At 44.0% G+C, this 12,770-nt stretch overlaps 1 protein-coding gene across 1 annotated transcript in view; it reads right to left on the reverse strand.

Moving 5' to 3' along the window:
* Positions 1-2,587: 2,587 nt before the first annotated feature.
* The window catches only part of KIAA0196 (KIAA0196 ortholog), a 43,392-nt gene continuing 33,209 nt past the window's right edge, over positions 2,588-12,770 (reverse strand). The window contains exons 22-29 of the mRNA XM_018559465.1: positions 12,044-12,146; positions 9,817-9,896; positions 7,872-7,975; positions 6,035-6,164; positions 5,720-5,816; positions 4,281-4,434; positions 3,915-4,002; positions 2,588-2,776 (exon numbers count right to left, since the gene is read on the reverse strand). Coding sequence (XP_018414967.1) covers positions 2,720-2,776; positions 3,915-4,002; positions 4,281-4,434; positions 5,720-5,816; positions 6,035-6,164; positions 7,872-7,975; positions 9,817-9,896; positions 12,044-12,146 — 813 coding nt within the window. The 3' untranslated portion in view covers positions 2,588-2,719. The remainder of the gene's footprint in view (positions 2,777-3,914; positions 4,003-4,280; positions 4,435-5,719; positions 5,817-6,034; positions 6,165-7,871; positions 7,976-9,816; positions 9,897-12,043; positions 12,147-12,770) is intronic.

The raw sequence follows: 12,770 nt of genomic DNA on the forward strand, positions 1-12,770 counted from the left end.
TAACCCCCTTAGTCTTTGTTCTAGCAGGCTTCCTTCTCCCCCCCCCACCCCTCTTGTGACCAGTCGCCTGAAGCCGCTTCACTTCGGCTGGTCGCAGCTCTCATCACGTACAATGCAGGACCATCAGTACTGCATTGCACGCGAGTATGATGAGGCCCACCCACATTTCGGAGCACTGGACTGAAGGAGAGAGCTTGCTGCTTGGGGAGTGTGGAATAGATGTATTTGTCCTTATTCTTTTCCCACTTAAGCCAAATGAGCATGTAACTCATGCAGTGCACAAAGGGACCCAACTGCATGGGTACATTTAAGAGCAGCTCGAAGTGGGGCTTTAAATGATAATGGTGCTTTCAGGTCAAGTTTCTTGTTAGCAACTGGTGGGCATTGCTTAGAAAAAGAACTGTCACTGTGTGACATTTGTTTTTCACTGTCTACCTACTGTACTCCACCACTGCGGGTGGAGGCAGTAACAGTGAAAGTTGTACAAAAGGGGCAGGAACTGCATCAGGGTGACCCGTTATTTATCACAAACCAGCCTATAACAGACCCCATGTCCCACTTCAGTGTGATGTCAGCACCAACTGAACACGTACAGATCACAGAGGAGGTGAACAGAAAATTTGCATGGGTCCCCTCGGCGACCTTCCAACTATCAATGATATTAAAGTCAGGTAGCAGGAGAGCTCTATGAATTATCTCCTCCTGTACATCTGACTACAGCTCTTCCTGATGGGAAGTGTCACAGTGGGTACAGGGTCAGTGTCCATAGCAACTTCTGTAGTCCTTAATGGGGCCCCCTTCCACCTCCAGGCCCCATAGCAGCTGCATAGGCTGCTATGGGTATTGTGACGCCACCATCCCCTTGATAGGCCAGCTGGGCTGAACACTAGGAATTTGTTCTTGGCTTTTGCTGGGATTTGCCCCCTTCTAGATATAAATGAATCAGCCAAAAATTATTTTCTCCTCTTAAACAGTATTATATGCAACACATATCACTATTGTTATAAGTAAGGAACCAAATACAGGAGCACAATCTTTGTACAGACGCCATCTGCTGTGCTGATGATTGGATTGTCATCGTTCTCTGCCTCTTTGAACAGAAACTGACACATTCAGTATGACAACCCTCATGATCACGATAAGCTTTAGTAGTGGAATGTGCTGAGTGATTCCTGGCATTAATCCTCTGTGCAGCCTCTTTAGTTATTGTATGGTAGGCACAGTCCGGTGTACGTTCAATGACCTGCAATGCTGATTCCTGACAACTGGACTAAGAGAAAAATAGAGGAGGAACCCATGGAAAGCCTCTTTCGTCTCAAAGTACCCATAGATACTTTGGGGTGCTCAGAATTGCAGGCTTAGTATGACTGTTCTCAGGCACTGGAAGTAGTACATGGCGGTCACATGTATAATAAGTGGAGGGGAGAGGTGAACCATACACACTTAGCACATACTGATCAGTTATGTTCTCATAACCCTTCCAATTGGTATTGGCTCCAAAAAGTGTTGGCTGCCGGTGTCTGTGGGCACATAACCAAACCAGCTGGTGTGACTCAGTTCATGTCTGTTGGCATCTTTTCATTATCTGCATATATACTCACCTGATCCTTGAACTTACCTGGCTGCTAGACCCATTGTCACAGCCTCTTCTTCCCCAGGCTCTGGCAGCCTAAGCCTAAGCCCTGCTGATTTAATTGTGTCTAATGCAGTCCATTCACCTGCATTAACTCTGGACTAAAACAGAAAAAAAAAAAGCTATACTTACCTCCTCTCCTGCGTTGCCCTTCACAATAATTCCTTTCCATCACTTGATACCCTCTGTCTTTTGAGACTGAGGGTATCAGGTAAGTGTAGGGAGTCAAGCACACTCCATCCTTTATAAGGGTGTCACATCACTACAGGGCCCTTTGACGTTGCAGAGAACGATTCTGATGTCTTCACACTGCATTTTCCGGGACCACCCACTACTAAGAAAAGATCACAACAGTAAAAGGACCCCGCATGCCACGTGCCCGGCCTGAAGACATTTAGAAAAGGTATGTAAATAAGAAATACAAAAGCCTCAAATTAAACACTAGGGGCCTCAAGGGGGAAGTTGGGTTTTAAAAAGGTGGTTCCGATCTTCTACAATAATCCATTATGTAATATTATTACTGGTATACATAGCACAGACAACACGGACTATGCAGCACTTTACATAGTGATCATTCACATCAGTCCCTGCCCACTAGGAGCTTACAATCTAAGGTCTATATCTCACAAAGATACATACAAGGGCCAATATAGAGAGGAGCCAATTAACCTTCCAGCATGTCTTTGGAGTCTGGGAGGAAACCGGAGTACCTGGACCCACATAAGCAAACGGAGAACATGCAAAGTCCATGCAGGTGGTGTCCTTGCCGGGATTCAAACCAGAGACCACTACAACAAAGGTTTTTTTTTCATCTCTGTTCTCAGGGAGTCACACAGTTCACCGACACAGATACCAGTTAGATGGCATTTTATTAAGAAAGATGACTAACACTTGTTTTTTCCTGAGGGCACAGAATGAATTGTTTTGTGTAAGTGCTACAGAATGTACGCAAGTTAATGTCTATGCTAGCGGTCACCGGACCTGAGCCAGCTCTTCCTATAACCAAGCCTGGTATTCCGCCTAACCGCAGCTTTGTCCTGGCTCTGTGGTTTATTACCGTCTCTCAGTCTCTGCTCTGCCGACCATTTACAGAATTGTCCTGAACTCATCGAATATGAAGTTAGGCACATGAGCTTCAACCACCTGGAAAGAATAGAGCAGAGTTAAACAAGAACAAAGCAACAATGCCACTATAGGATACCCAATGACAGCGGTTCAGTTTATCTTTTCTAGTGGAGCTCCTCCATGTCCCCTAATAATTTAGTTGTCCTCCTCTGTACTCTCTTCAGTTCCAAAACTCCTCTTCTGTGAACTGGCGCCAAAAACTGAACTGCATATTCAAAAAATAGTTCTTACCAATGCAATGTAATGGACAAGAGTTTGTCTTTCCCTCTCACTACTCTGTAATAAACTGTATATGTGGTGATTTCTTTTCAGTGATTTTTCACAACCAAAAGAAAAAACAAAAAAAGTACTTGATAGTTAAAAGGAGAACTACGGGGTCAGGGCTTTTCCCCATAGTTCTCCTTAGGGTAACGGGACGACACAAACTAGCGTCCTCCCGTTACCCTAAGCTCAGTATGCCGCAAGGCTGTAGCTCGTGGTATACTGAGACACCGCAGCCGGAGCGGATCCCGACGTCGATGTCGAGATCCGCCCAGCTGCGTGAGTGACAGCTGGCTCTGACTATCTAGAGGCAGAGCCAGCTGTACCCGCCCCCTCCCCCGTCCGTTCCGCCAGTCCTCGCTGGCGGATCGGAGCGGGGAGAGGAGAATCCAGCCACTCCCCTGTGACGGCAGAGAGCTGTGACAGGATCGAGAGGTGAGCGAACGCCGGTATATGTTCGCTCACCTCCCGATCTACTGAGCCGACCTGTGACAGTCTCATTGTCACAGGTCGGCTAGAACTATGAGGTGAGTGAAAAGCACTCGCCTCATAGTTCTCCTTTAATTTGGTGTCGACCTAAATTTAGTGCCATATTTCTCATAAGGTACCCATGGGTCCACAGGTTGCATGATGATGTCCCCCCAGGGGGTGTGCCCATGACAGCCGGACTCAAAGGAAGTGGACTGAATGGTGCTGGAATTGTTTTCTTGTGATGCGTTCCTTGTGGTGACCTGCATTGACCTAGTGCAGTAAAACGCAGGTCATCGCAGAATGTGTGAACAGGCACTTATAACACACAAAAAGGCTGATTTTTAAAGTGAAATGTGACAATGTTTGTAGATCCAGCACATACAGATACATCAATGACAATAGTAAAGACATGACATCTACTTACCCTCCTGGGCAGCTTAGTATAGTGAACGTAATCTTCGAGAAACATAAGTGCACCAACCACATCTGCCGGCATCTCCGGAATCTTTTGGCTGAAACCCAAAACCAGACGTCATTCCATCCAAATAATTTATCTTTAATACTAAACTGGTTTATCAGACATGACAAACACTATGTGATTTATATAAAACCCTTAATGGTTGAGTAGAGGGAAGGGGGGGGCAAATGCAGCACAATTTTACATGCATTCATCTTGCACTTGAGATCAGTTTGAAATGTTTCCTTCTTACCTGCTTCTGACCTGCTGCTAGCATTCCTATGAACCTTTATGGGGAGAAAAGCCATTAGAATAGATGTGCTTGCAACTCACCTTGTGCTCTGCTCCATGGAGGAACGGATAAACTGCCCAATAAGGGCAAGGAACTGCTCCATATATCGGGAGTGGAACTGTTTCAGCAGCGTCATTAACCCCAGAACTAGTGGTGGCCAGTCAATGGCGTCTGCTGGCTTCCTGCAGGTCATACCTATGTAGTAGAGAGAGAAGCATCAACTGCTGGTTCGTACAGGTTGGGACCCTTCACCAAATTATAGAGGTTCTCTATTCATAATTCCTAGTACTGTATTGGTAGATTGCAGAGGAATGACTGATGACTGTGTGACCATGAAGAGAATGGCTTAGCAGAGAAAGATCACTCTGCCTATTGTAGACAATGGTGTATACGTCAATTTTAGAGCATGTAAAGCACCTTATGATCGGACTACAAACCAGAAAGAGGGTGTATTCCCTTGATAACATAGGACGCATATAAAAGTGAAAGGGCTGTGCATGGAACACCGGTGCAGTGTAATTAGTGGACTCATTTAATATGGCAGGCATCTCCCTGTGTTGCTACTATGACATATGTGGTGTAATAAAGACCAAATAATCACACTGTATAGCAGACACATGAGCAGGTATGCTTATGTCATGGTGACGGCAAGTCATCAGGTCCATCCAAGGAGAGACCTGCTCAACCCATGGATACAAAGGTGTCCAACTGTTGACCCATTCAGCAACACATAGCCAATGCCTTAAGTGTGCATCCTAGCCTATGCATTTCATGGGCAAACCCCCACTCTGGCCCCCTTGGTCATCTGACCTCCCTAGGTCATCTGACCTCCCTAGGATACCCCACTATAATTAGATAAAGAGATACACATGTGCACATGTCACTTTGAGATTGTCAAACAACAGGTATGTATGCAATCATATATCATCAAATAGCAAATCCAATAATAAATGGTGTTCATTGGGACAGTCATCAACCATATAGCCATGTTGTCTCCACACAATATCAGCTACTGTGGGGGATATGTTGCCACATAAGCTGTCATATTGGGCACTATAGCTTCCACCAGAAGCTCATGAGACAATGCAGGAGCACAATTGAGAGACGAGGAAAGAGCGTTGTCACCCGGTAACAGGAAATGCTTGTACAAGGACCTTCATGGCAGAATCACCCGATATTATTTTAAAGCTGCAGGACAATGAGGTACCAGTGTGATTGCGAGGATACATTCTACAATGAGCAGGCTCAAGGTGGACAGGCAATACGGGATGCTGCAAACAGGAGGTGTCTCCTGCCTGTGCTAGTCTGTCTAGAATGTGTGTCTGATTCACAAATTGGCTGAGCAGAACTAAAGATCCTTCAACAGGTTAAACAATCCACATATATGTAAGCTGGACTTGAACTTTTAGTATAAAATGGACAGAAGGGGATACAAAACTATGCGCCTAAGCACCACTGTACTATGTATCCAATACATTACCTAAGTTCTTGCTATACTGCAGCTTGGGCAACTGGGAAATCAGGAAGAGGAAGTTGGTGATGGGGAAAAAAGACAGCTGCTTCGTGGTGACATAAATCTGTAAAATAAAATGGACAATAAAAGCCAAAAGTCAAATAGCTTCTATGGGAAGTGGCAGCTCTACAAAATTAACATTTCTAGTAAATTCCGTAGGTTAGTACAATTCATAACATGAAACAAATGGACTAAAAAAGACATTTTAAAAAAGTGACAGGTCCTCTTTAGGCTACTTGACATCTTAAAAAGACTGTAAAAGAAAAAAGAAGTTTAAGTTACTTTGTTGAGAGGGTTGTGTGTTCCGGCAGCCTCCAGGTACGCAGTGATCTCATACAGAAGAGTGTTGTCCTCTTTGGGGCATGGCAGAGATGGATCCTGGTAATGAGCTTTTATATCTGACAGAATGGCTCTGAAATGGACAAAAGAGAATTGTCAGCATCTGTTGGGTGACATTTACTATACAATATATGGCCTAATTATTGTGAACACCTGAATATCACACCTATATAAGCTTGTTGGACATCTTATTAGCTAGCCACGGGTATTCATATGGAGTGCCCTCCCCGCCCTTTGCGGCTATAACAGCCTCCACTATTCTAGGAAGGCTTTCTACAAGTTGTTGGAGTATCTGTGGGAAATTGTAACCATCAAGCCAAAAGAACATTTGTGAGGTCAGGTACTGCTGTAGGGACGAGAAGACCTGGCTCACAATCAGAGTCAAAATTCAGATGGTCAGTTGAGGTCAGGACTCTATGCAGTCCATTCAAGTTCCCCCACACCAAACCCACCAAACCATGGAGCCGTCTTTGTGCACAGTCATGCTGGGACAGAAAAGGGCCTTCACCAAACTGTTACAAGATTGAAAATGCCTTTGTATGTTGTAGAATTAAAGTGTATGTGAACCCCAACAATGAACTTCCCTTTGCCTTGCTCCCTTTTGGTCTGTTAAAGTGGAACTTTAAATACAAATGTAATAACAGCCAGGCTTTTTAGGTCTCCTCTTCTTACCTGTCTGTTCACAATCTTACAATGTACCGTATATACTCGAGTATAAGCCGTCCCGAATATAAGCCGAGGTACCTAATTTTACCACAAAAAACTGGGAAAAAATATTGACCCGAGTATAAACAAGCCGAGGGGGGCCCTTTTTAGCAAAAAAAATGGGCTGAAAAACTCGGCTTATACTCGAGTATATACGGTACATTAAGCTGCTCATGTGCAGCTCAGTATACACTTTAAAGTGATATTAAAGTTTCCTTTTTCTTTTTCCACCTAGGAAGCTGACCATGGCATACATCTTCCTTTGTTCTTCTTCTTTAAAAGGAGAACTATGGGGTTAAGGCTTTTCCCCATAGTTCTCCTTAGGGTAACGGGAGGAAACAAACTAGTGTCCTCCCGTCACCCTAGGCTCAGTATATAGGGAGCTACAGCTCGCGGTATACTGAGACGCCTGCAGCTGAAGCGGATCCCGACAATTATGTCTGGATCCACCCAGCTGCATGAGTGACAGCTGGCTCTGCCTATCTAGAGGCAGAGGCAGCTGTACCCGCCCCCTCCCCCATCTGTTCCGCCAGTCAGCGCTGGCGGATCAGAGCGGGGAGAGGGGAATCCAGCCCCTCCCCTGTCACGGCAGAGAGCCATGACAAGATCGAGAGGTGAGCGAACGCCGGTATGTGTTCGCTCACCTCCCCATCTACTGAGCCGACCTGTGACAGTCTCATTGTCACAGGTCGGCTAGAACTATGAGGATGAGGGAAAAGCACTCACCTCATAGTTCTCCTTTAAAAATAATTTTCTTCCTCGTTTTCTAGTGGGTCCCCCTGCACAGGTGCTGCCATCAGCTTAGCAGCTGCTGCGGAGGCACCCATTGAATGCTTGTTCCCGCGGTAGCTGTGTGCACACTGCCCGTTCAGCATTGCGGTCATCGGAAGCCCGCCCCGCGATGATCGCAAGTACGATCTGCCTGTCCAAGATGGGCAGATCGTACGTTTTTTAAATTACTTTACAACCATCGCAAGACTAAGGTCTTGCGATGGTTGTAAAGTGTATGGCCACCTTAAGCCATAAGTGGTGTGCAATCAGGTGTAACCTTAGTAATACATTCTCTTTATCTTACTCATTGAAGTTCTCCAGAGCCGCGGCCAGGTGCTTGGAGTCAAACTTGCAGGAATAGTTTAACTCATTAGCAATCTGCCTCCTGAGAATCTGCATCTGACCAACCTGTAATGACACAAGAAACCCAAAGACGGCCTAAATAGTGCAACACTGATCTTTATTATTCCCTTTGCCAGATCAAGGACTAGAAACACGAGCTAAAAAAAAAAAAGGTGCACTTGATAGCGAAGATCCAGAGGGTTTGTATAGACAAAATAGAACAAGTTGAAGGGAAACTTCAGTTTTAAAGAAAAATAATACACAAACCAGCACAAATAAACAGGTTTTGCTGCAAAACTCACCTTCATTGCAGCTCTGATCCCCGTAGAAATTCCTCTGACTCTAGATGTTATAAGTCTTGTGGGCTAAATAACTACCAGCGTCATTCAAATAACAGCCAGCGTCATTCAACCCACTTCCTCTGAGCCCAGGCTGTCATGAACATACCCCATGGTGGAGTGTGATCACACTGGCCTGTTGACAGTGCTGCTGCAGCAATGGTGATCAGTCATTGCTTCTTACCACTGCTACCAGGCTTGGGTGCTGCCAAATAGACTTATGATACTACTGGTAAGTTGTCTCACTGCTGTAGAAAAATTAGAGAGCCTCTATAATAATAAGTGTATTTGTCACTTAACTTTGAAAGGAAATGCAGAAAACTAAGATCACGAATGAAGAGTCAAAAAGGAAGTTAAGGTCGATCTTCAGGAGAATATAAAAAACATAATTTAATCCAGTTATATATTAATAAAAAACATATATGGGCCAATTTATAAAGGAGAGCAAATATCGCTATCCTCTCTATGACAGGCACTGAAATGTTTACTTCACACTGCACTTTGAAAGTGCAGTTCCAAGATTTCCCCTTCCTGCCAACCACTGCCGCCCAGAAGTTTTCTTTTACATCCCTATACATACTTTTCTTCTTGATGTCTTCTTGCCAGTCATGTGACATCATCAACTCTTTCGCCTGCTTTTGGTGGCGGTGGGGCCCGGACATACTTAGGGATTGAGCAGTGCTCCCTAATGACATGAGTGCCTCACATTCCTGGAGTACTCGAACTCCAGACACGTAAACGATGGGCTGGGCTCACAGGAAATGGGTAGAATGACAGTGTGTCATTCTGCCCAGAAGACGACCTCTAGCACTGGACTGGGGAGGAAGCTGGGGACAGTGCTGGAGCGTGGGGAGGATAAGTAAACATTGGCAATCTTTTTTGGATATTAGGGGCCCAGAACCAATACAAAACCCAAACATTTTAACTAGAGTTGTACTATGAAGATCATTCATAAAATGCACAGTGGTATGCAACCTGAGGTGACTCGCAGAGTATTTTCTGCATACGTGTGGTCACATGACAGGTGTACTGCTAGATTATCATTTACTCTTCACATCAAGCCATTCATTTGGATTTTAAAATAACAGTCATGTTTAGACTAACAGAGCAATGACATTAGTAGTAGCTTCTCTGACCAGTCAGCTCAGTTCTCTATTACGTTTCTGAACTGCCTCTCAAATTTGGAAGACAGAAAGGAAGCTGTTGAGTCATTCATTTTTGTATATTCTAACCTGCTCAGTTTTACTGATGGTTTTAGGGGATTGTCTGAGCTCGTGATTTGATCATTAAGAGTCTAAGCGCCAAGCACTACAAATGGAGGCACTGCTGACATATTCTTCATTTTAGGCCATGTGATTAAGCCCTAGTACAATGGTGGCAGTGGTGGGACTATTTTTTTTTTTTGAACCACAGCACCTGTGCTGTCTATCGGGGTGTCTGGATTGCGAGCCTGGCTGCACAGAATAAACCTTTTGGAATGTTGGATAATTTACATATACTGTATGCATCTAATCTGTGTGTAAAACCACACATATAAAACCAATCAATTACATAAACGGACTTAAATACCTTTATTATTGAATCCAGATATGGAGTCCAGATCCTTGGAGTTTTGGCAATGGCGGATGAATATATTTTAGAAGAGTTGGCTGCAGAGAAACATTTGATTATTATGGTTTTGTTAGCATTACAGTGGAACTTGTAGACTACAGTCTCCAAATGATTGAGGCACATGAGAGGCACATAAGACTACTGTACTCCATGGCCTCTTTATTAGGCACATTGCCAAGGCACTTCCTGTTCCGTATATATCTGATTGCTAATCTCACAGTGCTGCTCAATGTTCTCCTTGCTGGAGAAGAAGCTGTACCTGAGGATCTGCAGTACAAGGTTCTCCCTGCTTCTCCTTCATTCATTCTGTGCTTCCTCCACCTCTCCTGCTGCTTCATCATTAATCCACTAGTCATCAGATCACTGGCCATCAAGAGGCAGCTCTAATGTGTGTAAGCCAATCCTTGTGCCTCTACCAAGGTGGCAGCCTCCATACAGGCTAGCTAGTAAGTGTCCTGGGAAACAGTTTGCTTTTGTATTGTGTAAAGCCCTCCCATGTGTGCCTTGCTTTAAAGCTAGTTATGAATTGATGAGTGATTGACTTTTGCAATGCTTGTTGGATTTGGTATAGGGACATACTGAGGGCTTCAGCTGCCGTTGTGATGTGCGGGGCTTCTGGTGTGTCCCTGTGCCTTTAAAGAGGAATGGGCTACCTCCTGGTGAACCTGCGCCCAATTCATCCTTTGCTATATATACTCCAAGATGGAGGTTTTCATAGATCCGAGTTAGGACCACACTACACAGAGTGGCCTTGACCAGGCAGTGTGGCTTCCACATACTGAAACCTCTGTATTTAACCCTAAAGGTCAGACAGTGTCATTTGTCTATTTTTTTTTTAATGCAGGCTGGTAAGTGTGCTGGGAAATGTTTTGCTTTAGACTCCACACAGAGACACAGTGTAGAACAAGGCATAGTAAGTCTGTAATTGGGGGGCGGGAAGATAATCTGTCTGGAGCAAACAGGCATTACTGGTGACGACCTGTTTGTCCGCCGTTTTGTCTTTGTTGCAACTTTCACACCACAGGTCCTCTAACAGCATTATGCAGTTCCTACAGATATACAGGTGAAACTCGAATAATTAGAATATCATGCAAAAGTAATTGCAGTAAGTGCTGCAAAAGGGGCCCAAACCAAGTACTGAGTACATATGCATGCTTGTACTTTTCAGAGGTCCGATATTGTTCTATGTACAATCCTTGTTTTATTGATTGCATGTAATAATCTACTTTTTTGAGGTTGTGGATTTGGGGTTCTTGGGGTTTTCATGAGCTGCAAGCCATAATCATCACAATTATGACAAATCACGGCTTGAACTATCTTGCATTGCATGTAATGAGTCTATCTCATATATTAGTTTCACCTTTTAAGTTGCATTAGTGAAATAAATGAACTTTGCACGATATTCTAATTATTCGAGTTTCACCTGTAATGGCCACACATTTATGCTGCAAACATTTTTTCCCCAACTCTTTGCTGTTTACCCCATTATTTGCATGTTGCAGTAGAAATCGAGATTTGTCAGACCAAGCAAATTCTTCCAGTCTGCAATTTTCCAAGTATGGTGATGCAAAAGAGGCTTGTCATGGCCCCATTTTCCTGAATTTGAAATTCACCATTCTCCTCCATTATAAAAATAGTCAACAGTATTTGAGATGATGAAACCCTAACTTTGGGTCTAACAGGTATTCCGTACTTAAAGTCGCTCAGATCTTTCAGCTTCACCATTCTAAAAAAACACTGAACTTCTTTAACATGGTTGCATGCTTTATGTATTGAGTTGCATTCACATGACCCAATGTTATTTGCTAAAGCTATTTAAGAGGTTCTGAACAATGGAAGGCGGAGGCCGGCTTCCCAATTACGTGATCACTCTGATTGTCATATGATCAGGAGCCTGTACCAGCAGCTTTTAAACATAAATTGTTCACAGGAACGGTTGTTGACAGATGAGCCACTGTCCTGGGAGTGTGCAAATAAGCGCGCCCTCAGCACAGGCGTCCAATTGACTTTAAAGCCCACTCCCCATGCTGAAGCATATGTGCATTATGTTGGCAGAAGGCAGTTAAACAAGCAGATGTACCCAATACAGCAGCCACTGAGTGACAAGTTTGGTTTATGTTGGCCATACAGCCCATTTGGGTCAACCACAACCTGTATATATATTAGAATACAATCAATCACTTACCTATAATCCCCTTTAGAGGGCTGGCCACTTTCTGCAGAGCCCTGAGAGTTTCCTGGACTGTTTTATCCTTCAGAATTATCCGCTGATACAGTCTGAGAAAGTTCTGTACAAACCAATAAGAATACCCATCAGATGTAGGTTAGGAAATACTCTTAGCTGTACTTACAAAGGCTGACAATTATAGATATATATTAATACTCCGCTGGCGGGGGTTCCATCTTCACTGGTGCCCTTACCGAGAGGTCACACCACACACGTCTTGGGGCTTTCATTCAGCAGGGTTCTGACTTGACCCGAATTATTCTACTGTTTTACAGGTCTATGGGTTACACAGCTCTAGTTAAAGGGCGGGGGGGGTATGATATGTGGTTTTGTTGGACCAATTTTGTCAAATGTGCCCCTGAGTGTTGGAACTCAGGTGATAACTGTGTATTTTGTACTGTTGTTTATATGAAAAAATCTAATAAAAACTATAAAAAAACCATTGATTAGATCATTGTGGCACAACTTACAGTGATCCCTATGTAGACGTTCAATCAATAAGTGCACAAATTAGTCTTTTTCATTTATGATCTAGCGATTAGCTGCTAGGCTCAGGCACTGTCACAGGGGAGCAAGTCACATGTTCCACCCATACCAGGAAATGGCAGGTTTTCTTGCCGGCTTGGGAGGAATAAGGAACAGTAGGCAGCACAAGAAAGTTTAAGCATATATATACACGCATAAG

This window comes from Nanorana parkeri, unplaced genomic scaffold (assembly GCF_000935625.1).
Source record: "Nanorana parkeri isolate BGI_ZX_2015 unplaced genomic scaffold, ASM93562v1 scaffold397, whole genome shotgun sequence".
Classification (NCBI taxonomy): domain Eukaryota; kingdom Metazoa; phylum Chordata; class Amphibia; order Anura; family Dicroglossidae; genus Nanorana; species Nanorana parkeri.